The sequence below is a fragment of the Staurois parvus genome, unplaced genomic scaffold, assembly GCF_062004578.1.
Source record: "Staurois parvus isolate SC_StPar_1 unplaced genomic scaffold, SC_StPar_1.0 ptg000092l, whole genome shotgun sequence".
Classification (NCBI taxonomy): Eukaryota; Metazoa; Chordata; class Amphibia; order Anura; family Ranidae; genus Staurois; species Staurois parvus.
This window is the reverse complement of record NW_028317888.1, coordinates 2,420,209-2,447,529: the sequence shown is the minus strand read 5'-3', so window position 1 is coordinate 2,447,529 and position 27,321 is coordinate 2,420,209. Positions and strand designations below refer to the sequence as shown.

The 27,321-nt window shown below is 44.6% G+C and overlaps 2 protein-coding genes across 2 annotated transcripts in view; one reads left to right on the top strand and one right to left on the bottom strand.

Moving 5' to 3' along the window:
* The window catches only part of LOC149468115 (uncharacterized), a 368,056-nt gene that overhangs the window by 59,155 nt on the left and 281,580 nt on the right, over window positions 1–27,321 (top strand). The window contains 1 exon segment of the mRNA XM_089670677.1: window positions 1,112–2,325. Within this exon segment, the coding sequence (XP_089526803.1) occupies window positions 1,112–2,325 (1,214 nt within the window).
* Window positions 11,581–27,321, bottom strand: part of LOC149468120 (uncharacterized) — a 29,931-nt gene continuing 14,190 nt past the window's right edge. The window contains exon 2 of the mRNA XM_089670639.1: window positions 11,581–13,879. Coding sequence (XP_089526765.1) covers window positions 12,814–13,879 — 1,066 coding nt within the window. The 3' untranslated portion in view covers window positions 11,581–12,813. The remainder of the gene's footprint in view (window positions 13,880–27,321) is intronic.

Here is a 27,321-nt window from a genome sequence, read left to right as displayed (position 1 = left end):
GTTGACATATTATAAGAATGTCTAATCTGTAATTTGATGCCTTTTGGAGATTTTTCCATCTTTCCTTGGCTCCTTTATGCACATTAATACAAATTTTTAGCTGGGGTGCCCAAACTTTCGATCCCCACTGTATATATACAAATGATGATGTACATATGCTTTCTATATATATAACACAGGTGTCAAACACCTGTATCCAGATCCTGCCCTCTAAGTTATTTCATGTGGCCCTTGCACCTCTCCTACAGGTACCCCCTTGTCTCCTCCCCCACCTTGTCTCAGGAGTCGGCAGCAGAGAGGAGAAAAGAACTCCTCTGCCAAATCCTGCACCTCTCAGTGCAGCTGCAGCATCCCCTCATCTCCACCTCCCTTGGTCTCAGCATTCAGCAGACTCTGGTAATTGAGTCAACTCCTCCTCTGGTCCTCCTCCAGACCCTGCACTTTCTGCTTTCCAGCTCTGCCCCCAAAGGATATGCACAGTGATGTTAGGGAGGGTGTGGGGTTCTTGGCATCTGATGTAATGGGGGGGTGAGGTGCTCGGACATCTAGTCTTAAAGTTACAACTGGCCCTTTGAGGACAACCATAATGCTGACACAGCCTGCGATGATATATAAGATATATTTAATAATGATCATTAAAAATAAAAACTAACTTTAGCCCTTTTATATAGAATTCTGATTTTTTTTTTTTTTTTTGTACAGGTGGATTGATGAACCACGTTTTTGGTCATGCTGGTCTTCGTGAATACAACTCAGTCACATGGGAAACCAAACGTCTGGGTGTCTTAATTGACTGAATGTTTTTATTGCAGTTCACTGGAGGAGTCACACAGGACACAAGTCATATCCGTGTTCTAAATGTCATAAGTGCTTTGGGTCCTCTTCAACACTGATCCAACCTCAGAGGACAACATGAGAAAAGTCATTTCAGTGTTCTGGAAGTGACAATTGCTTTACAGTAAAGTCCAACCCATTTATACATAAGAGGAGTCATTTCAAGCTATTTCTTGTTTGGAACGTAACAAAGATTTTACAATGGAGGCAAAACATATCACACACCAGAAGGTTCACACTGGAGAGAAGCCATATCAGTGTTCTGAATGTGACAAAGCTTTTACAAGGAAGTCACATCTTATCAGACACCAGAGGATTCACACTGGAGAGAAGCCATATCAGTGTTCTGAATGTGACAAAGCTTTTACATGGAAGTCACATCTTATCAGACACCAGAGGATTCACACTGGAGAGAAGCCATATCAGTGTTCTGAATGTGACAAAGCTTTTACATGGCAGTCACATCTTATCATACACCAGAGGGTTCACACTGGAGAGAAGTCATATCAGTGTTCTGAATGTGAAAAAGCTTTTAAAGGGAAGACAGATCTCGTCATACACCAGAGGGTCCACACTGGAGAGAAGCCATATCAGTGTTCTGAATGTGAAAAAGCTTTTAAAGGGAAGACAGATCTTGTCATACACCAGAGGGTTCACACTGGAGAGAAGCCATATCAGTGTTCTGAATGTGACAAAGCTTTTACATGGAAGTCACATCTTATCAGACACCAGAGGATTCACACTGGAGAGAAGCCATATCAGTGTTCTGAATGTGACAAAGCTTTTACATGGCAGTCACATCTTATCATACACCAGAGGGTTCACACTGGAGAGAAGTCATATCAGTGTTCTGAATGTGAAAAAGCTTTTAAAGGGAAGACAGATCTTGTCATACACCAGAGGGTCCACACTGGAGAGAAGCCATATCAGTGTTCTGAGTGTGACAAAGCCTTTACACAGAAGTCAAATCTTATCATACACCAGAGGATCCACACTGGAGAGAAACCATATCAGTGTTCTGAATGTGACAAAGCTTTTACAAGGAAGTCACATCTTATCAGACACCAGAGGATTCACACTGGAGAGAAGTCATATCAGTGTTCTGAATGTGACAAAACTTTTACACGGACATCAAGTCTTAACACACACCAGAGGATTCACACTGGAGAGAAGTCATATCAGTGTTCGGAATGTGACAAAGCTTTTACACAGAAGTCACATCTTATCAGACACCAGAGGATGCACACTGGAGAGAAACCATATCAATGTTCTGAATGTGACAAAGCTTTTTTAACCAAGAAAGAGCTTATCATACACCAGAGGGTTCACACTGGAGAGAAGTCATATCAGTGTTCTGAATGTGATAAAGCTTTTACATGGCAGTCATATCTTATCATACACCAGAGGATCCACACTGGAGAGAAACCACATCAGTGTTCTGAATGTGATAAAACTTTTACACAGAAGTCAATTCTCATAGCACACCAGAGGGTCCACACTGTAGAGCAGCCACATCAGTGTTCTGAATGTGATAAAACTTTTAAACGGAGAGGAAACCTTGTCATACATGAGAGGGTTCATACTGGAGAGAAGCCATATCAATGTTCAGAATGTGACAAAGCTTTTACAGGTAATGCCGGGCTAATCTATCACCAGAGGATTCACAAGCTTGAGCTGCATAGAGGAAACTCCAGAGAAAAAAGGGGCAATATTAAAAAAGTCACAGCTGTCCCATTAGGTTCACAGGCCCAATGTCTTCCCACAAACTAAGGAAGACATGATGCTACTTAAAAAAAAATCTTTGAACAAACAGGACTCTAATGATCAGATTCATTGGTTTTAGTGCTTATGTCCATCATAAACACAGCTAGAAGGCCTGTGAATATTTTACCTTTGGACATTTCTTCAGACAAGCAGCAATGACTGAACTGTATTCCTCATCTTTCTCATCTTTATCCTTTTTTATGGAGCATTGACTGAACATGTAATTCATTTTCATCATTCACTAACTGAGCTATGTTCCCATGTGTTTTCTTCATTGCCAGAATCTGACCAACCAATACATGACCAACAATGCCTCAGTACCAGAGTCTAGGATGGGGTCCAATGTCTTCTTGCCAAGCCTCTGAAACCTCATTAGGAGAGTCCATTCCAGGTTCTTTTGAGAACTGATACATCATAAGCTAGGCTTGAGGGCTCCAGCTAAGCCCACCTTGTCCACACCTCCCATTACATGTACCACCTCCTCTCCCATGATCAATGCCTCCTTTCCATGTTCCATCTCCTCTCATGGATGACATCTTTGCAGACAGGTCTGTAGCTGAGATACCAGCCAGATAGAGGTCTCTGTTTGGTTAGAGAGTAACTTCTTAAGCTGGTGTAGGCCTTCCAACACTGAGTTAATGCTGTTTTAGGGGATGTATTCAACAGTACCACCTACTCCCAGCTGGCCACTTATGTTTCATCTGGTTTTCTCAAAAGGGATTCTATCAGGTGAAGATTGGATGTCTTTGTTATCTTTTTTTTCTGTCCAGCTATTGCTCATCTCCATAAACTATTCACACGGTACAACTGCAAGAGATCTGAACTTACAAAGTGCTAAGTGTGCGGTCATATTCCTACCACTTCTTCTGGGAGACTGAAATTCCTCTTATTGGGGTTCACTTTAATGACTCTGAATGAACGGGTCCCTTTTTGGGGCAAAGTTTGCAAAGAGCGCTAATTATTCCTGGAAATGCTAAGACATCGGCACTAAAGTGTAACAATGGGCAAAATCAATAATTACATAAATGGTGCAATCTGTCATTAGCATAAACGTTTTATGTTTTTCCAAGTCTCCCCTTGTAACATTTTTATTACCTGTTGACCCTCCCAGTAGATCTGATTTTTTCTGCTTCCTGTAGAAGGCCAAGCTATTTGGCAAAAATGAAAGTTAGGGGGGTTGGGAAACACCATATAACACTGCTGGGGGTGCTTACAACTGTCATCTTCCATTCATATGGTGGGTTGAACCTAATAGAAATCCTGTTGCTGTAACTGCTGTAGAAGCGTTAGCTGAAGTTGGACTTTACTTGTGTATCTTACTTATAATCTATCTAAGACTTCCCTGTACAGGGTGACAACGCTGCTGTGTAATGTTCCTGCAGACTGATCAGGGTTTTCACCCTGTTACAGAAGGTGAGAAATAACAGATCTACAGACAGGACCAACAGATGATACAACTATGTTGCAGAGGGAACTCTGGGAATGCTAATGACAGATTGCATTACACATTCAGTTAGCAGACTTCCTGCTGTTGGTCTGATGTTTGAATTGTGTTCTGATATTTACTGTCCTGCTGTAAAAGGTGTAAATGATTGCCCACATGTTTCCTGTATAGCAGGGACTACAAACTCATATCAGGAATATTAGGATGGGTACTTACCCGAGGGGGTCACCTTTTTGGATTTGGAAGAAACATTTCACATGGTTTCTTTCCATTAATGACACTGACAAAGGGAGTTTCACTTACTTCACTAACAATAGGAGAGCCAATCACAGGCCAGTACCATTTCATGGTTTCTCAATGTAATTGCAGAATGTTTAATCCCCATTGGTCCAATGGATTCCTAGTCCTTCCAGATAACATTTGCTTCTTGTGTAGAAGGAGCACCCTAAAATGTCTTCCCTTCAATTCCACCCATAGCTTTACTTGAGGTTATGTTGCCCCTCCCCCCATATCTGTAAGGGAAAGCCTCAATTTCTCCCAATACTCCCCTGGCCTTCCAGTGAGAAGAAACATTTTCTATGGATTGGAGCTGCTTTATGCAGTGAGCCCTTCATAGACGGGATGGGGAATCTAAGATAAGTAAGATGGACCGGAGTACTGGAGTCATGGATCAGATAACCAATGACACCATTGATGTTATTGCAGAGCTGACAGCAGAAGTGGCTCCACCACCTAAGGTGGTGTCACAGGACTGCTTGGCAGCTGACTATCTCTTGGCAGACCAAGGTGGAGTCTACAAACTGGTGTCAGATAGAGAGTGTTGTACATTTATATTAGATAATGAGGATCTCAGAAGGGGATATCTACACAAGGTAAAGGAGTTCCAACAGGAACCTGGGTGGGAGGAGGTGGGATCCAATGTTTTGGATGGGTTTAGTTGGAACCTGGTTGAGTAATATGGTGGGTTTGCGTCTTAAGCCATTAGTCGCTATCATAGTTTTGATTTGGAAATGTTATATATTGCTGTATTTTCTTTCACTGCCAGAGTTTATTTTGCTTTTGTTTTTAGTTATATTCACATTTTAGGCCATATGATTAGTTAAACCCCAAACATTTCTTTTATTATCTGAAAGCAGAGACTCTGGAGAATATAATGGTGGTAGTTGCCATTTTTCATGTCACAGAATATTAGTACAGCTGTTTATCAAATACATATTTTCTGTAAAAAAGATAACGTTAGTGCACAAAGAACACAATATATGACCCAATTTGTTTGGTGAAATATAAAATATGGGTTTGGCATCAAGTATATAGATACCAAACATGTCAAACTTTACAAATTGTGCGTACTTGTGAAATGGTGACAAACTTCAGAACCAAAAATTGTTCAAAGATGACGCTTTAAGAGCCTTTATAGGTTATCAGTTCAGATAGTTATCCGTGAACGATGGCCTCAGAATGATTGTTCTCACTCTCGCTTGTGCAATGATATGTAAAATGTGTCGTGTGATTTGTTTTGTGGGTTTTTATTCTTATAGTGTTACTTAAATTTTTTTCATCTCTCTCTTCACTTAACATGGCTTCTATCAGATAGGGGGTTGATAGCTCCCCGTGATACATATTTCTGGTCACAGGTCCTCTTTAAAGAGACATCAGAACATTATTAGACCCCCAATGTCACCTCTGTACCCCAAGAAAGATGGTCAAGCACAGATCATGCCTAATCAGCTCCTTCCCAAACCATAGTGACTGGAGTATGACAGCGCTGAACCCAGAAGTGACATAATCTCCCACATCCAACATCCATTCACTGAAGGGGAGATCAGAGATCAGATGTTTGCTGATCTCCTCCTGCTCTCACCACTGACACCCACCATGCCTGTCTTGGGCTTGCAGGAGGGACAGCTGAGCCCAGTATACATGGCGGGGGGGGACCTTCAGTGCGGCTGAATCACTTCCACCAGAAAGCCGACAGTTGGCCTAACAAATGTAGACAACCCCCGGGTGCTGTAGCTATAAGGCCGTGCTGCTGCTGATGTAAACCTTACATTGGCCGGAGTGAAAGGGTTCCAGTAATGTACATCTGCCAAATCTGTATCTGAGGAGACCATAGAAGCAGCATTAGAAAGAAATGTGAGCATGGCTTCAGTCAGGCGATGGTCCTGGTGGTCATGGTCTTGTTCTCCATCAGGTCCTCTCACCTTGTAGATGGTGACATGGTCTTGTTCTGTGGGAATGAGTAGGAGGGGCTCGGGGTTCTCTTGTACCCAATCAGCTTGTTATGGATAAAAGATGAAAGTGTCTTCTGGGAATTTACAGGGATTTGGATGTTTAGAGGGTCACATAAGTGGGCGGGGCTGGTATTAATGAGGGGTGTGTCATATGTTAATCAGTTTCTTAGCAAATATTATATAAATGGTATAAATAGATCCTTGAAATGTAAACAATCTATCTCTTTTCTTCTGTTGTTAAAGTGTCACATATATATGATTAATAAAGTTGAATTATAATTTCATCACACAATACCGTGGTCTGGGTTCTTCTACAACACATCCCCCCAAACATGTCCTCTTCCAGTTATAGGGGTCTGGTGGAATAGGACACCAGCTGATGGTATCTCTTAGGCCCCTTGTACATGGGGGGTCCAGTCCCTGTGGGTGCAATGCTGGCATTATAATACACCTGGTAGGCACAGGTACAGCATCCAGCCCCGCTGCCTGCAGCCTGTCAAAGTCTACACTACAGCTGGACGGGGCTCAATGCTGCACCACGTTTACCTCGTGTTTAGGGCGCTCCATGTTCAGGGAGAAATGACCGCCATCCTGATCAGACAAAGCATAAAGAAGATGTAGGCAGGTGCAGTCTGCTTCTTCTACTGTAGGGGGCCCCCAACCAGGGTGACATCCCAGCCTGGAGAGGAAGTCGGGGGACACTTGGTTTCTCTGTGGTTTCCCGGTTCCTGGAGACTGTGTGGAATGAAGGGGTCCATGGAGTCCTGGAGACATTTTTAATTTTTTTGTTTACATGTTTTAAAAGCCATTTATACCTTAAAATTACTGAAAACCCCCAAATATTATATATATTTCTTCACAACAGCAGACACACTAGAGGATAAATTGTTAGTAGTTCTGGTGTTTTATGTGTTTTATTATTTTACACAATATTAGTGCAATGATTTATGAAAGGTACAATTTCAGTTAAAAATACAGCAGATGAGAATTCAGAGAAAGCTCCACCCTCATTCATTTTCCACCCATCAAGGCTCTCACTCCAGTTACCCAGTCATCGTGGGCATGATTTCCTTGACATCCATCATTGGTGTCACTGAGATAAAATAAGCCCCATTGTTGGTGTCAGTGAGATAAAATAAGCCCCATTGTTGGTGTCAGTGAGACAAAATAAGCTCCATTGTTGGTGTCAGTGAGATAAAATAAGCCCCATTGTTGGTGTCAGTGAGATAAATAAGCCCCATTGTTGGTGTCAGTGAGATAAAATAAGCCCCATTGTTGGTGTCAGTGAGATAAATAAGCCCCATTGTTGGTGTCAGTGAGATAAATAAGCCCCATTGTTGGTGTCAGTGAGATAAAATAAGCCCCATTGTTGGTGTCAGTGAGATAAATAAGCCCCATTGGTGTCAGTGAGATAAAATAGGTCCCATTGTTGGTGTCAGTGAGATAAAATAAGCCCCATTGTTATCAGTGAGATAAAATAAGCTTCATTGTTGGTGTCAGTGAGATAAATAAGCCCCATTGGTGTCAGTGAGATAAAATAAGCCCCATTGGTGTCAGTGAGATAAAATAAGCCCCATCGTTGGTGTCAGTTAGATAAAACAAATGCCATTGTTGGTGTCAGTGAGAATAAAGTTTACCCCCAGCCCAGCATTGGTGGTCAGTGGTGGTACTTACCTGATCCCACCCTCCCTCTGCCTCTCTGCTGATGTCACAATTATACTTTCACTGTAGGAAAGGAGATGCCGGCTCCCAGCAGTCGGGTATAATTGCAGTGCCTGGTGATGGAACCCAGAGAGTGTTCCGGAGTCATCACCTCACTGCCACTCTGAAGAGTCCTGGAACCAACAAGTCATGGACATGAACATTCCAGAACACTTGGAAACAACAACAAGGTTCAAACTATGAGACATTTCTTAGAGCTGCAGTTCCTCTGAGCTCCACCACATGGTGAGCACCCTTCTACCCAGACAGGAAGTGATACCAGTTACAGACAGAAAGTGATGACAGGTACAGATGGGAAGTGATGTCAGGCACAGATGGGAAGTGATGTCAGGTACAGATGGGAAGTGATGTCAGGTACAGACAGAAAGTGATGCCAGGTACACATGAGAAGTGATGTCAGGTACACATGAGAAGTGATGTCAGGTACACATGGGAAATTATGTTAGGTACATACAGGAAGTGATGTCAGGTACAGACAGGAAGTGATGTCAGGTACAGATGGTGATATAGGTATAGACAGGAAGTGATGTCAGGTACAGACAGGAAGCTCTGGGTGAGAGGTGATTCAGGAGGAAGTAGAGAGGAGACATTGCTTTGTCTCCCAACAGACAGAAGATGTCAGTAATGAGGCTCCACCTGATGCTGGCTGCTGGGAAGGTATATAATCCCCCCGTAGTTTTCATCAGTGCCTCAGTGTTCTGCCTGTGAGCCGCTTCCCTGCTGGATCCTGCGTCCTGTATCTTGTATACTTTCCCCTGATTCTGGTTTCCTGCATCCTGTTCCCCCGTCTCTACTCCCCTGATTACTAGTCCTGGGTCTGCCCGGTGTATGTCAGCTTCCCTCCATTGTACACAGTGTATTATAGTCAGGTTGTTGGGTTGGTTATTTGCTGTCACATTTATTTGTCACTTTTGCTTTGTTTATGGTCTGAGGGTGTCGTGTCCATTAGTAAACTCCTCTTAAAGCGATTGTAAAGGCAACATTTTTTTTCTTTTAAAACAAACATGTCATACTTACTGCTGTGTGTGATGGGTTTGCACAGAGCAGCCCGGATCCTCCTCTTCTCAGGTCCCCCACAGGCGCTCCTGGCCCCTCCCTCCTGTTGAGTGCCCCCACAGCAAGCAGCTTGTTATGGGAGCGATTTAGTCCGGACTAAGTGTCCGATGATTATCTGTTCCTGTCCTAATTAATCATGCTAGCTCTTTAGTGCACACATATGAAGAAAGCCACACTGACACACGTTTAGTCTGTGAAAACTTCTAGTTTATTGGAATGAAAAAGTGAGTTTATATATACAAGATAATGCAAGGGTGGTGAGCAGTGTTACTGGGCTACGTATACGCTTCTAATTGGTCATGTCCATACGAGGCAAACTTCCTTCACGGCTCGTGGGGATCTCCTCTTAGGTGTTATCTTGGAAAGAAAATATTTTTGTTCTTCAAGTTCACTCGATGGGAGGGGTTGCTGAGCAGCCACTTTTTGAGCAAGGATTTCTTAAAGTACCACAAAGCCCAGCAGGAAAAAGATATACACACAACATATATATATATTCATACAAAGCATTTAGAAAAATAAAAAGTATAAAAGTAGATATGTATAGAAAAATGTAATTATTCAACAGGAAACCAAATAGGCATTTTACCATATCCATCACAGGGGCATCCAAGCAGGCTCGAGAGCGAGCCACTGCTCTGTGTCCACAGAGTCCCCTCTCCCTCCTCCTTGGCTCACTGGATGTGATTGACAGCAGCAGGAGCCAATGGTCCCCAGACTGCTGAGGATCTTGTGCACATTGCTTGATCGGGATGGGGCTCAGGTGAGTATTGGGGGGGCTGCACAGAGAAGGGTATTTACCTTCATATATAGAATGCATGGAGGTAACAAACCTCCTGACTTTACACCCCCTGTAATCACACTCCTCCTACTCCGTATTATTCCACATTTCTTAGGCATAGCCCACCGATCTGGTCTTCCCGGCTGTCGCTGGATACCTGCATTCCTTACAAGGGTTTATATTCCTCACCAGTGTACTCTGTATACCGGGCTGTATACCACAAAATCCTGACCATTGTACTATGCATGCTGGGCTGTATATGACATACTCCTGACTACTGCACTCTGTACACAGGCCTAAGATATAATCCTGACCACTGCGCTCTGTACACAGGGCTGTATATGATATACTCCTGACCACTGCACTCTATACACAGGGCAGTTTATGACATGTTCCTATCCACTGCACTCTGTACACAGTGCTGTATATGATATATTCATGGCCACTGCACTCTGTACACAGGGCTGTATATGATATATTCATGGCCACTGTGCTCTGTACACAGGGCTGTATATGATATACTCCTGACCACTGCACTCTGTACACAGGGCTGTATATGACATACTCCTGACCACTGCACTCTATACACAGGCCTAAAATATAACACTGACCACTGCACTCTGTACACAGGGCTGTATATGATATACTCTTGACCACTGCACTCTGCACACAGGGCTGTATATTATATACTCCTGACCACTGCACTCTACACAGGGCTGTATATGATATAGTCCTGACCACTGCACTCTATACACAGGGCTGTATATGATATAGTCCTGACCACTGCACTCTATACACAGGGCTGTATATGATATACTCCTGAACATTGCACTCTATACACAGACCTAAGATATAAACCTGACCATTGCACTCTGTACAAAGAGCTGTACATGACAGGTTCCTGGCCTCTACACTCTGTACACGGGTCTAAGATGTACTCCTGACCACTGCACTCTGTACACAGAGCTGTATATTATGTGCTCCTGACCACTGAACTCTGTATGATGGGCTGTACATGACATGTTCCTAACCACTACATTCTTTTTTGCTGAGCCGTGTATGACATGTTCCTGACCGATGACCACTTCTAAATGCTGGGCTGTATAAGACATGATCTTACCCACTGTGCCCTGTACATGACATACTACTTCTGACTACTTCACTCTGTATAGGGACTGTATATCATATACTCCTGACCACTACATTCTGTATACTGGGATGTAAATCACATACTCCTGACCACTGCACTTTGTACTCTGGGATGGAAATCATATACTCCTGACCACTACACTCTGTACTCTGGGATGAAAATCACATACTCCTGACCACTACACTCTGTACTCTGGGATGGAAATCACATACTCCTGACCACTACACTCTGCACTCTGGGATGTAAATCACATACTCCTGACCACTACACTCTGCACTCTGGGGTGTAAATCACATACTCCTGACCACTACACTCTGTACTCTGGGATGTAAATCACATACTCCTGACCACTGCACTCTGTACTCTGGGATGGAAATCACATACTCCTGACCACTGCACTCTGTACTCTGGGATGGAAATCACATACTCCTGACCACTGCACTCTGTACTCTGGGATGGAAATCACATACTCCTGACCACTGGACTCTGTACTCTGGGATGTAAACCACATACTCCTGACCACTACACTCTGTACTCTGGGATGTAAATCACATACTCCTGACCACTACACTCTGTACTCTGGGATGTAAATCACATACTCCTGACCACTGCACTCTGTACTCTGGGATGTAACTCCTGACCACTGCACGTTGTTTGCAGGGCTGTATGAAGTAGTCTCCTGACCCCTGCACTCTGGGCCATTATTCATGGTGAACCAGAGACTGGATGACCTGTAAAGGCTTGTAAAGTGTCTCCTGTGAGAAATGTTTGGGCCCCAAAGATCCCCATCATGGCCCCGACACACACAATTCTTTTCACTCAATAAATTCTTTTTTATAGTTTTACTTCTAACAAGATTGTAATCATAGAATCAGGAAATAACAAAGGAAGGAATCTGATTGGTCGGGAAGATCCCTTGTCTGGAATGTGGGGGCGGAGTCATTATTATTGGTGTACAATACAATACACAACGTGTTCCATTATTATAACAAAGTATTGTAGAAAAGATCCCAACATGTGACATGGCTGAATGAATGCTGGTCATAGTAGTTCATCTATTCTCTAAGTGGGGCGGTATCTATTGGGCCAATCCCTTTTACAAACCACACATAATATCGCCCTTCAAAGTGAAAACAGAAACGATTTGCACAAAATCAAAGAGTAGAAATATTTTCCGTTGGATCCCCTCTACCCAGACCCCATATGTAGACATAGAACAACAAGCTGTGTTCCCTCTCGTGCCGCACTCCTCCAACCACCCAAACCCACACAGAAGCCAAGGGAAATAATGAGAGGAAAGTTCCCCCCTAGTTTGGGGCGGAGTTCTCCTTCCCTCCTGTTGGGGGATGGGAGAAGGATGGACTGAAGACAGAGAGACGCTTCGGGGTCACCACTGTTCTGTAGAGCCTTGAAATGAAGGACATCAACTTCAGAAGTTCTTGTTGTCTGTGTAAAGTTCCCCGATAACGAGATCTGGGCTCTCCCGGCTTCTAGCTCTGTAACCCGCTATATCAGTATCAGGAAACGCAACTCCGACACCCAAGAAGGGCTGAAGTTGTGTCCTTCATTTCCAGGATCTACTGACCACTCTGCACCCCGACATTTACTGCACTTTATCCATGTCTTTGGGGGCCTCTCATCTCCTTATCAACTGTTTCTTCCATGATGAAGATCAGCCATGGAGTATATCTGAGGTGTATATCAGGGTGTGCTTCTTCCCCACATGAGAGCTGGGATGTCCAGCAACATTCATCTAGAAGACATTTCCCACACTCAAGGCACTAATACACCTCCAGGGTTGTGTGGGACCCCTGATGTACAGGAAGACAGGACATCAGTGAGGAACACTTCGCTCACTCAGGACAGGAAAGTGGCTTCTCCCCATGTGAGATCTCTGATGTTTGGAAAGACTGGACCTCTGTGAAAAACATTTCCCACACTCTGGACAGGAATATGGCTTCTCCCCCGTGTGATATCTCTGATGTTTGTAAAGATCATACTTTCGTGAAAAGCATTTCCCGCACTCAGGACAGGAATACGGCTTCTCCCCTGTGTGACATCTCTGATGTGTGTGAAGACTAGACTTGTCTGAAAAACATTTCCCGCACTCAGGACAGGAATACGGCTTCTCCCCTGTGTGACATCTCTGATGTGTGTGAAGACTAGACTTGTCTGAAAAACATTTCCCACACTCAGGACAGGAATACGGCTTCTCCCCTGTGTGAGATCTCTGATGTGTGTGAAGACTAGACTTGTCTGAAAAACATTTCCCGCACTCAGGACAGGAATACGGCTTCTCCCCCGTGTGAGATCTCTGGTGTGTGTAAAGATTGGACTTCTCTGAAAAACATTTCCCACACTCAGGACAGGAATATGGCTTTTCCCTCGTGTGACATCGCTGATGTCTGTGAAGACTGGACTTATCTGAAAAACATTTTTCACACTCAGGACAAGAATACGGCTTCTCCCCCGTGTGAGATCTTTGATGTGTGTAAAGACTGGACTTCTGTGAAAAACATTTCCCACACACAGTACAGGAATATGGCTTCTCCCCTGTGTGAGATCTTTGATGTTTGTAAAGACTGGCCTTCTCTGAAAAACTTTTCCCGCACTCAGGACAGGAATACGGCTTCTCCCCCGTGTGAGATCTCTGATGTGTGTAAAGACTGGACTTCTGTGAAAAACTTTTCCCACACTCAGGACAGGAATATGGCTTCTCCCCCGTGTGAGATCTCTGATGTGTGTAAAGACTGGACTTCTGTGAAAAACTTTTCCCGCACTCAGGACAGGAATATGGCTTCTCCCCCGTGTGAGATCTCTGATGTATGTAAAGATAAGATTTTCGTGAAAAACATTTCCCACACACAGGACAGGAATATGGCTTCTCCCCCGTGTGAGATCTTTTATGCACATTAACATGGTATGTAGAACAGAACCTCTTCCCGCACTCAGTACAGGAGAAGCTCTTCTCTTTTGGAAGGCCGGCCCGGTCCTGCACAGTCTGAGGTTCCTCAGGATACAAGGAATCCGATGGTCCATCTACACTGGGTGGTGCCGGATGGACATTGGAGGGAGCCGGGTTTTCTCCTGGACTATACTGTGTGATGTCCTCATCTTCTACTTTCCCGTCTGGAGACAAAGTGAGACAATCCTCGGAGGTTTTCTTCATCTCCCGACCATTGGCTAAAATACAAAGAGGATTACTGACAGGAGCTAATTGGTTCCCCCAAACCAGGACTCCACCCACATCAGGCAGCTTGGTCTCTGAGGAGCTTACAATTCCACCCTCAAGGGAACTAGGAAATGGCTCCTCTGATCTCCTACCAGGTCATTTCTTTATTCATGGACCTTAGTCAGAGAGTGAGGAAACAACCAGAACTGTCTTTTATAGGAGGGACAGTGATGAGGGGATTATAGGACGAGGGTCCCCACCCCCTCTATCACTCATCACCATCTTCCCAACACAAGAAGTACTGCACTTCCTTATTTAGTCCATGATTTAGTCATGAAGAACAGCGGGGCTGAGCCCCACCAGAGGTCAGAGAGTGAGGATGGGGGGAGAACAACCAAGATGAAGACTGGATTGATCCTGAAGACCACCATCATTGGGGTATTGACTCCTCCCTCATTATCACTTTCTGTTTAAGGGTCCAAAGTTGGAGGATGTTATCACATTATTATCACCATGTAAAAGTCTGTGCTCCAATCACATCATCCGATATAAAATGTCCAGCTGGTAGGAAATAGATGTAACAAAAGAGAATCCATATTATGTGTATATATAGCAGTGGGGGGAGGAGGAGAGCAGAAGTCAGGAGTATGTAATGTACAACAAAGTATATAGTGCAGGGGTCAGGAGTATGTAATGTACAACATAGAGTATATAGTGCAGGGGTCAGGAGTATGTAATGTACAACATAGAGTATATAGTGCAGGAGTCAGGAGTATGTAATGTACAACATAGAGTATATAGTGCAGGGGTCAGGAGTATGTAATGTACAACAGAGTATATAGTGCAGGGGTGAGGAGTATGTAATGTACAACATAGAGTATATAGTGCAGGGGTCAGGAGTATGTAATGTACAACACAGAGTATATAGTGCAAGGGTCAGGAGTATGTAATGTACAACATAGAGTATATAGTGCAGGGGTCAGGAGTATGTAATGTACAACTTAGAGTATATAGTTCAGGGGTCAGGAGTATGTAATGTACAACATAGAGTATATAGTGCAGGGGTCAGGAGTATGTAATGTACAACATAGAGTATATAGTGCAGGGGTCAGGAGTATGTAATGTACAACATAGAGTATATAGTGCAGGGGTCAGGAGTATGTAATGCACAACATAGAGTATATAGTGCAGGGGTCAGGAGTATGTAATGTACAACATAGAGTATATAGTGCAGGGGTCAGGAGTATGTAATGTACAACAGAGTATATAGTGCAGGGGTCAGGAGGATGTAACGTACAATATAAATTAAACAGTGTAATGTTCATAACTCATAATATTGGTATTCAGTAATCAGTGGAAGATTAAATGTTTACTGTAGACAAGTTGCAGAGATCCCACACCGCTGCCTCCCATCTCCTGAGACTGCACTCAGTGACTTGGGTCTGAGACACTACAGACATATCCCTCCACCCGGCACAGCCAGGAAATAAAAGAGTAAGAAACCCTGGGAGAAATGTTCTGGCAGAGATTTTACTAGATCTGATACATGGTAGAAGACCCAATACACATGTCCCAGGTCATCCAACACATATGTTGAACATCAACATTTTTGCCTCCAGCTGAACCCCAGAACCTCCATAAATCCAGTCTAGAGACATAAATTGTGTCTGCAGCACAGAGAAGGAAGATTATCCGAGAGAAATCCAGGAATACAGGACGGGGAACACAGCTCAGGAAAGTGACCAGGGGATTACAGGCTGATATCACCCAGTCCCCGCCCTACTCTGGACCAATCAGTGAGCAGTATGGGTGGAGGAATGGATTTAGTGTTCATGACCCACCTGTGCTGATCTCTGTAGGAGTGTCCTCCTCTATAAATGTCCCCGTTATTCCATCCTCCTCCATAGACTGCTGATCATCCCTCACATACGCCTCTTCTTCTTCTGCTTTCACCTCAAATTCTATATCGATTGGATCTCCACTCTAAATCAAGAAAATGAGAGAAAATATCATGTGTAAAATGTAAGGTCACATAAACAATCCACACATCATCTTTACAAGTTCATGTTCTAAATGCTCCATCCCACCAACCTTGTAATAGTGAGGGATGGTGTGACCTTCCTGTGTGGAATCCCGGGAATACAGAGGACGGGGACATCTCTCTGGTGGGTTCCCATGACTGGATCCATCTGTAGGAAACACACACACTGACTGAATCCATTGTTTCTATGTGTTTATCAGATGATGGGGGATCTAGGTGGATCCTCTGTACTGCTCTCTCCTTTACAATAAAGTCTCCTCTTACCCGGTGATGTGAGGGGCGGCTGATTGTCCATCATGACGTCCTTGTAGAGATCCTTGTGTCCTTCTAAATACTCCCACTCCTCCATGGAGAAATAGACAGTGACACCCTGACACCTTATAGGAACCTGACACACACAATGATACAGTCACCATCCAGACACATCCCTTGTCTGTTACTGGAGAATGTCCCAGAATTCCCGGCACCGCTCACCTCTCCTGTCAGCAGCTCCATCATCTTCTTGGTGACTTCTAGAATCTTCTGCATGTTGTGTCTCTCAGGGTTTAGGGAGTCACATGGAGGCACTGTGATGGTCATATGATCACCTGACTTCAGAAGAGGAAATCTCTGTATTGAGGAACCAATAGGAATATCATGTTAGACTCCCAGAATCCTCCTCACCTCTCCAGTCAGGTCTGCGTTTTTATTAATAGAGATAAGAGTGATGTCATGTGACCTCCCAGAATCCTCCTCACCTCTCCGGTCAGGTCTGTGTTTTATTAATAGAGATAAGAGTGATGTCATGTGACCTCCCAGAATCCTCCTCACCTCTCCGGTCAGGTCCGTGTATTATAGAGATGAGAGTGATGTCATGTGACCTCCCAGAATCCTCCTCACCTCTCCGGTCAGCAGGTAGATGATCTCCAGGGTGAGGTTTAGTATCTTCTCAGTCATGTGACTCCGGTCCTCCTCCATCCTCATTGGTGCCATCATGTGATCTATACAGGTCTCCTTGTAGACGGATAACTTTGGGAAATGAAAGTAAGAATGATTTGGATGGTATTGGTCACACAATAATAGGATGTGGATGTGAGGGGGGAATAGGAGGGTTGCTGGACAGGGAAGAACTACTCCCCCCATGGGAAGACATTTAGTTTGGACTGTTTAGTGTTTGATGCATATTTGAGGTCCCGGGACCCTCTTGTCCATCCAGATCAGAAATCCCCTTTTCTCTGTTGGGTTTGTTTGGTCTCTGAACTGGTTTTGATGAGTATTAGATCTGCAGACAAGGAATGATAAATACGATCCTTCCTATGACTTGTTTGCTCTGAGGCAGTGCTGTGAGGTCAATGTCGGCTCATCATGATGTCCAGGAAGGGGAACGTGATGACTTTTCCTGGCTAATCAGGATAATTCTGTCTCTTCCCTCCAATGACAGCCTAGTGTGGGTAGAAGGAGGACAGCAGGTGGGAGGGGTTTGGTTACCAAATATACTGTAGTATCCAGGACATTGTACAGAGTGGTGGTGGGTTCCTGGGGCTCTGAATTCCAGCACCGGGCACTGCCAGAGCCTGTGTCATGGGAAGGTATTGGAGTGTCTCCTGAAGATGTTCAGCACTGATCCCTGACTACCTTTTAGTCAATAATGCACCAACAGACCTCTAACAATAAGTGCCCACCAAGGGGTGAAGGATTGTCCTTCTTCATTCCACTTGGTATCTTGGAAAATAATATATGACCGGTGAGATGGTAAGAAGGTGAAGGTTGTCTTCCTTTCCTGGTAGGAGTTCTGTAAGGAGGTCTGGAAAGTAAGTGCAGGTAAGAGGACAATCAGAGACCAGGAGCCCCCTCCCTACCTCAGAGTCCCCCTGAGCCTGACAAACCTTTCTTTCCTCAGAGCCCTGCTCCCCACCAACCCTATCAAAGACCCAGATTCCTTCAGCTACTCTACCCCCTAAAAGCCTTTGAACTCCACTACTCTCTCAGGGGCCCCAATGTTTTCCATCCTCAGTAACCCCTGAGAGACCCCTCAGCTCCTCTACTTCCATCAGAATTTCCCTCCCTCTGACACCAATGATGGAACATATTCATGGCAGGCTGGGGAATGTTTTCTTCCTCCTGACCAGCAATGTAAGGGGCTCTATGCTCCATACTCCTGACCCCGGCACTCCATCATTGTGCTGGCTGCATAGTGTAATGATTGCCCATTGGCTGCCTGTGTAGTGTACCAACTGTTCACTGTCTGCTACCCCTCTTTGCCAATCCCTCCACTGGCTTCCACTCACCCAACGAAATATACCCAAAATAATAACAACTTACAAAGCCATGCACAACTCTGCCCTCCGCTGCATCTCCAACCTGGCCTCAAAATATCAACCAAACCGCTCTCTTCAATCCTCCCAAGACCTTCTACTTTCTACTTACCGTGTCACCTCCTCCCATGCTCGCCTCCAGGACTTCTCCTGAGCTTCTCCAATCCTATGCAACTCCCTACCACAATCTGTCCGGCTGTCTCCCAATCTATCCACCTTTAGACGATCCCTGAAAACCTCTTTAAAGAAACCTATCCTGCTTCTTCTTAGTAAACTGCCATTTATTTCCTCCATCAGCTCCTCCCCCCACAGCTATTACCTTTTGTATCACTCAACCCTTCCTCCTAGATTGTAAGTTCTCAGGATCAGTTTCCTCTGGGACCAAATTGTATTGTAACTGTAATGTCTTCCTTCATTTTGTACAGCACTGCGCACACTGTTGGCGCCATATAAATCCTGTATAATAATAATGATTGCCCATTGGCTGCCTGTGTAGTGTCATCATTGCCCTTTGTAGGCCATGTATGGTCAGGATGGTCCTTGTCTTCTCAATTTATTGTCAGTGCTGTTTGTTTAGAGGACCATATTACTAGAATTTATCTCCACAATGAGGAAAATGTTCTGGCCCCGGAAGTGGGGGAATGTTCTGCCCCTGAAGGGGTTCATCTGGGTTCATGGAGGAAGAGGACGGACGTGACTATGGAGGAAGAGGACGGACGTGACTATGGAAGAAGAGGACGGACGTGACTATGGAGGAAGAGGACTGACGTGACTATGGAGGAAGAGGACGGACGTGACTATGGAGGAAGAGGACGGACGTGACTATGGAGGAAGAGGACGGACGTGACTATGGAGGAAGAGGACGGACAAGACTATGGAGGAAGAAGACAGACACGACTATGGAGGAAGAGGACGGACACGACTATGGAGGAAGAGGACGGACGTGACAATGGAGGAAGAGGACAGACATGATTATGGAGGAAGAGGATGGACATGACTATGGAGGAAGAGGACGGACATGATTGGGGGGTTACTGGGTGTAAATAGAACATAACAGCTTATTACCTCCTCTGCTGCCACTTCCACCGTCTACTCACCACTTCATATGGTATGGAACTTCTTGTCTTTATTCCAGATGACTTCCTGTCTCTGCCTGACATCACTTCCTGTCTCTGCCTGACATCACTTCCTGTCTGTGTTCTACAATAACTTCCTTTCTGGATAGAAGTGAGATCACCACCTTGTGGATCTCAGAGGAACTGCAGCCCCAAGAAACATTAAAATATCCATTCCTGTGGTTTCCATGAAAGATCAAAAATAACTAAAAAAAAAATCTGAGAAAAAAATAAATCTAGCTCTTATGCAACCAACTATTTATTTTCCAATATTTTTATTGAAGTTTTTTCAAGTTACAGAAAATGTAATAGACAAGTGTCATGTTATAAGGTATGAAATCTCCCCAACAAACAGGCGGATGAATAAACAACAGACATCCCGCAGGGAAGCAGGAAATGTGTGCAATAATGACTGGAGACGTCACATAGAACATTCCCAGCATTAAGTCCACCTTGTACAGGGGAAGCAATAATAGGAGACATATGGATCACACAGAGCATTCATCATACACACCACACATAGTGCACAACACATACAACATGGAACTACACTAGCACCAGAACATGGGAAATAAAAGAGACAGCAGAAAGGAAGAAAGGAGGGTAACAGTAATGAGAGGAGAGGGGAGGGGATGAGGAGGAGAGAGGAAGGGGGGAGGAGAGGGGAGGGGAGAGGAGGAGAGGAGAAGAGAAGAGAGAGGAGGAGAGGAGAGGAGAGGAGAGGGGAGGAGGAGGAGGAGAGGAGAGGGGAGGAGGAGGAGAGGAGAGGGGAGGGGAGGGGAGGGGAGGGGAGAGGAGAGGAGAAGAGAGGAGAGGAGAGGAGAGGGGAGGAGGAGGAGGAGAGGAGAGGGGAGGAGGAGGAGAGGAGAGGGGAGGGGAGGGGAGGGGAGAGGAGAGGAGAAGAGAGGAGAGGAGAGGAGAAGAGAGCCAAATCAGGAAGTACTAGGGCACGGAGATGTATGGAGTCCACGGATCCCATGTTTTATCACACATGTTGGTATTATGATGTAAAACACAGGTGAGTCTGTCGTTAATCAGGATCCAATCTCATTTGTTGTGAACATATTGAAGCGGAATAATTGATCTCTTCTAATATTCAGCAATAGTGATTCTCGCTGCTAACAGCATAGAAGTAAGATGCTTAACCCCTCGCCTACCGGGCACATATTCCCCCTTCCTGACCAGGCCAATTTTCAGCTTTCAGCACTGTCGCACTTTGAATGACAATTGCGCGGTCATGCAACATTGTACCCATATTAAACTTCTACCATTTTTTTCACACAAATAGAGTTTTCTTTTGATGTTATTTACTCACCGCTGGGGGTTTTATTTTTTGAGCTATAAACAAAAAAAGCACACATTTTGAAAAAAAAGGTTTTTTTTTGTTTCTATTATAAAATTTTGCAAACAGTTAATTTTTCTCCTTCACTGATGTGTGCTGATGACACTGCACTGATAGGCAGCACTGATGTGCAGCAATGATAGGCAGCACTGATGGACAGCACTGATGGGCACTGATGAGGTGGCACAGATAGGCAGAACTTATAGGCGGCACTGATGATGATGCACTGATATGCAACAATGTTGGGCACTGATAGGAAGCACTCATAGGCACTGAGAGGTGACACTGATGGGTGGCACTGACTGATGGCACTGCTGAGCACTGATGAGTGGCACTGCTGGGCATCAATGGTGGGCACTGATGGGCACAGGTGGCTAGCACTTCTGGGCACTTGTGGGCGGAACTGCAGGGCACAGGTGACTGGCACTGCTTGGCACTGATCATCAGGTCACTGATCATCAGTGCCCTGGTGATCGGTGCTGATCCCTCCTCTGACAATTGCTGGTTATCAGCAGTACTTTCCTCATGCTGTGACAGTGTGAGGAAAGTGCAGCCAATAACTAACAACTGCATTTCCCGGTGATCTGCTGTGTCATTGGACATGGCTGATCACGTGCTAAAAGGCCGCTGTGATTGGCCTTTTACCACATCATGTGATCAGCTGTGTCCATAGAACACAGCAATCATGGAGATCGCAGAGTGCGTGCTCCGGGGGCGAGTGGGAGGGCATCATATGATGCCCTTCCAGAACCGGCCGACTGAAGTAAAGCCGTCATTCGGCTATCTGCGATCAGCAAGTGGTTAAGGGTCTTTTTTGGTACTGTAAGTGGAAATTTATGGAAGAGGGCCATTTCCGGGGCCCTACCAACATTAACCCCCATCACCCTATAGATAAGGTTAAACATGCAGATCCAAAATCTAGTAACTATCAGACATTGCCACCTAACGTGGAACATGGAACCCATCTGGCTGCAACACTGAAAGCATATTGGTGAGGCAGAAGGATGGTCCTCGCCGTCTGAGTTGGGGCCCGGTACCATCACAATAGTTTTATAGTTTGCTTCAATTCAGGTAGTAATGATGGAATCTTTAGATAATTCCAGGGCTATGTCTTGCCAATCAGATAGATCATAACTAACATTCTGGTCCCGTTCCCATTGATCCATATAGGGGAGTTTACAGTTTGGATCAGCAAGAAGGGCGTACACCACAGAAATACGACCTCTAGAGAGATTTGTATGCTGACAGGAAAGTTCAAAACTGGTAAGAATGGGCGCTCCATCTAGTAAAACAATTTTCAAGTAGATAAAAGTGGCAATTTGATTATATCTGAAAATTTATGTATAATATCTTCTATCGTTCCACACAAAACGAAGCACCTCTGCCTGTAGGAGCCGCAGCTCGCGTCTCAGAATTGGTACCGATAAGGTCCAAAAGAAGTATAATATTCGAGTTAAAAAGGTCATTTTAATAGAGCTGATCCTGCCAAACCAAGATATAGAGTAAGCAGCCCAACGATGAAGATCTTCCCGAAGTCATTTGAAAAGAGGGGGATAGTTTGCTCGGTATAATAGGGTCTCAATTGAGGCCGTCAAATTAACCCCCAAATAGGGTAAGGAGTTGCTGAAAGTCATGTAGAGTTTGAAGCCGTTGCTCCATTGAAGAAGGTAACAAAACATTAAGGGCTATCGTTTTATGAGAATTTAGAGTCAGCCCAGAAAGTTCAGAGAAGTGACTCAAGAGAGACAATAGATTAGGTAAAGTGGCCAGAGGGGATGTAACATACATGAGAACATCATCAGCAAATAAAGAGCATTTATGTTTCTGATGACCACAGGGGACCCTGTGGATTCCGGCATGAAAGCAGATCGCCATAGCTAAGGGTTCTATTGTCAAAGCAAAAAGCAGTGGGGAGAGTGGGCAACCCTGTCTAGTGCCACGTCGAATTTGGAACACAGGGGATCTGTAACTTCTAATGGACACTTGACCTGAGGGGGTGTTATATAATGACTTCAAAAGCACAAGAAACGCAGCACAAAATCCAAAAGCTCGCAAAACAGTAAACAAATATTCTCAAGTTAAGCTATCAAAAGCTTTATGGAGTTCCAAAGAAAGAATCAGCAATTCCCAAGAAAGAGGGGCATCCCAATTAGAGCGAACAGCAGAAATCAAAGCTACGGACCTTCAAATCTGATCTAACATTTGGCAATCTGACCTGATTGGTCTTTGTGAACATACTGCGCCAAAAAGGAATTAAGATGCAGGGCCAAAAGTGTTGTCAATATTTTCAGGTCGCAATTTATTAGCAAAATAGGCTGATAACACTGTTAAACAGGTAAAAAGTTTTGGGCATAAAATTAGCTAATCTTACATAATTTTGGGGTGCTGAAAACGAAAATGACCCTAAAAAATGTTGATTGGCTCTAGTTTCCATGATATATTCACCCATCTAATGACGTAAGCCATTCAAAATTATGATGCAACTTCAGCTGCATATTGCGCAATTGATACTGGTGACCAATAGAAAATGTCATGTATACTGAGATGATGCAATATTAGCCTTTAATTGCATCACTTCACTGCATAAAAGCTGCAGTATCTGTAGCTGATTGTAGTTCGGCAGTGTCTTTACATTTCGTTTTATGTGTATATAGGCTACTCAGTAATGCCTCGAACTTGTGTGAATAAAGCAGATAATTTCTGCTATATCTGCGGTGAAATAACTTTTATCTCACAAAAAAGGAAGATAACAGGAATGATTAAGAAAGCCTACAACTTGTATTTTGGCTGCAAGATAGGAGACCAGGACAAGAGCTGGGCACCACATATATGCTGCAATTCTTGTGGGACGGCACTGGAGCAATGGTTGAATGGAAAAAAGGCATCTATGCCTTTCGCTGTGCCAATGATTTGGAGAGAGCCAACAGATCATGTTAGTAATTGTTACTTTTGTATGGTGCCTCCAATTGTAAAAGGGCTAAATAAGAAGAAAAAGTTATCTGTGCACTATCCAAATATTCCATCGGCAATACGTCCAGTTCCTCATGGAGAGGGGCTACCAATTCCTAAAGCACCAGAATCCTTCGTGGTTGAGTCAAGTGAGGAAGAACCTGAAGCGTGTCGTCACGTGCAGTTGTAAGAGATAGCCCTTTCCTCGAATACAAGAGAAAAGCCAAGAGAAGCAAAACCGACACAAACTGAAGACAAAACTAGTGAGAATCCTAAGTATTAAAATGATTCAACTTAGCTTATGGCTATAATTTTTCTTGGTAATCCTATGCAATATATTATGCCATTTAGGCTTTGTTATGTAGTCATATCACTTGCTTTATATTTGTGGAAAGACATCTATATAATTATTGTGCATTATGTAGTCATTACGCCTATAGTAGAAAACTTTCCGTTAACAGAAAAACTAGAGCCAATTGACAAATTTTATTGTTATATTTGAACTCAGAATGTGAAATTCATTAAGAAATGGATCCTTTTGTTTCCAAAACTGGCAAAAAATAAAAATTTGTTGAACAGTGATTAGTGACATCCAAATCTCAATTCAGTATTAGAGATGGATTACTGATAAGAACATCCAAAAATGGTGTCCAACAATGGGGGTCCCCACTATATGTAGAGGACTCAGGTTACAACATCTCATTACACAGAGCATTGAGGTCGGCTTGTAAGTTGGAGACATCCTGTAAGGACGTTATTCCCCGGCACAGCTTGGTGTCATCTGCAAAGACTGGAATGGGATTTATAATCTCACACCCCATATTGTTTATATATATATTAATAAGTAAGGGGCCCAACACTGATCCCTGGGGTACCCCACTAATAATACTGAGCCTTGGGGTACCCCACTAATAACTCCTGAACCTTGGGGTACCCCACTAACACTGAACCCTGGGGTACACCACTAATAACACTGAACCTTGGGGTACACCACTAATAACACTGAACCTTGGGGTACCCCACTAATGACACTGAGCCTTGGGGTACCCCACTAATAGCTCCTGAACCTTGGGGTACCCCACTAATAACACTGAACCTTGGGGTACCCCACTAATAACACTGAACCTTGGGGTACCCCACTAATGACACTGAGCCTTGGGGTACCCCACTAACACTGAACCCTGGGGTACCCCACTAATGACACTGAACCCTGGGGTACCCCACTAATCACACTGAACCTTGGGGTACACCACTAATAACACTGAACCCTGGGGTACCCCACTAATAACACTGAGCCTTGGGGTAAACCACTAATAACTCCTGAACCTTGGGGTACCCCACTAATAACACTGATCCTTGGGGTACCCCACTAATAACACTGACCCTTGGGGTACCCCACTAATAACACTGAACCCTTGGGTACACCACTAATAACACTGAGCCTTGGGGTACCCCACTAATAACACTGAACCCTGGGGTACACCACTAATAACACTGACCCTTGGGGTACCCCACTAATAACACTGACCCTTGGGGTACCCCACTAATAACACTGAACCCTTGGGTACACCACTAATAACACTGAGCCTTGGGGTACCTCACTAATAACACTGAACTTTGCGGTACCCCACTAATAACACTGAACCCTGGGGTACCCCACTAATAACACTGAGCCTTGGGGAACCCCACTAATAACACTGAACCCTTGGGGTACACCACTAATAACACTGACCCTTGGGGAACCCCACTAATAACACTGAACCCTTGGGTACACCACTAATAACACTGAACCCTGGGGTACACCACTAATAACACTGAGCCTTGGGGTACCCCACTAATAACACTGAACCTTGGGGTACCCCACTAATAACACTGAACTATGGGGTACCCTGCTAATAACACAGCCTTGGGGTACCCCACTAATAACACTTAACCTTGGGGTACCCCACTAATAACACTGAACCCTTGGGTACACCACTAATAACACTGATTCTTGGGGTACCCCACTAATAACACTGAACCCTGGGGTACACCACTAATAACACTGATCCCTGGGGTACCCCACTAATAACACTGAACCCTGGGGTACACCACTAATAACACTGAGCCTTGGGGTACCCCACTAATAACACTGAACCCTTGGGTACACCACTAATAACACTGATCCCTGGGGTACCCCACTAATAACACTGAACCCTGGGGTACACCACTAATAACACTGAGCCTTGGGGTACCCCACTAATAACACTGAATCCTGGGGTACCCCACTAATAACACTGAACCTTGGGGAACCCCACTAATAACACTGAACCTTGGGGTACCCCACTAATAACACTGACCCTTGGGGTCCCCCACTAATAACACTGAACCTTGGGGTACACCACTAATAACACTGAGCCTTGGGGTACCCCACTAATAACACTGACCCTTGGGGTACCCCACTAATAACACTGAACCCTTGGGTACACCACTAATAACACTGACCCTTGGGGTACCCCACTAATAACACTGAACCCTGGGGTACACCACTAATAACACTGAGCCTTGGGGTACCCCACTAATAACACTGTACCTTGGAGTACACCACTAATAACACTGAACCCTGGAGTACACCACTAATAACACTGAACCCTGGGGTACCCCACTAATAACACTGAACCCTGGGGTACACCACTAATAACACTGAGCCTTGGGGTACCCCACTAATAACACTGAACCCTTGGGTACACCACTAATAACACTGATCCCTGGGGTACCCCACTAATAACACTGAACCCTTGGGTACACCACTAATAACACTGATCCCTGGGGTACCCCACTAATAACACTGAACCCTGGGGTACACCACTAATAACACTGAGCCTTGGGGTACCCCACTAATAACACTGAATCCTGGGGTACCCCACTAATAACACTGAACCTTGGGGAACCCCACTAATAACACTGAACCTTGGGGTACCCCACTAATAACACTGACCCTTGGGGTCCCCCACTAATAACACTGAACCTTGGGGTACACCACTAATAACACTGAGCCTTGGGGTACCCCACTAATAACACTGACCCTTGGGGTACCCCACTAATAACACTGAACCCTGAGGTACACCACTAATAACACTGAGCCTTGGGGTACCCCACTAATAACACTGAACCCTGGGGTACACCACTAATAACACTGAACCCTGGGGTACCCCACTAATAACACTGAACCCTGGGGTACACCACTAATAACACTGAACCCTGGGGTACCCCACTAATAACACTGAACCCTTGGGTACACCACTAATAACACTGACCCTTGGGGTACCCCACTAACACTGAACCCTTGGGTACACCACTAATAACACTGAGCCTTGGGGTACCCCACTAATAACACTGAACTTTGGGGTACCCCACTAATAACACTGACCCTTGGGGTACCCCACTAAT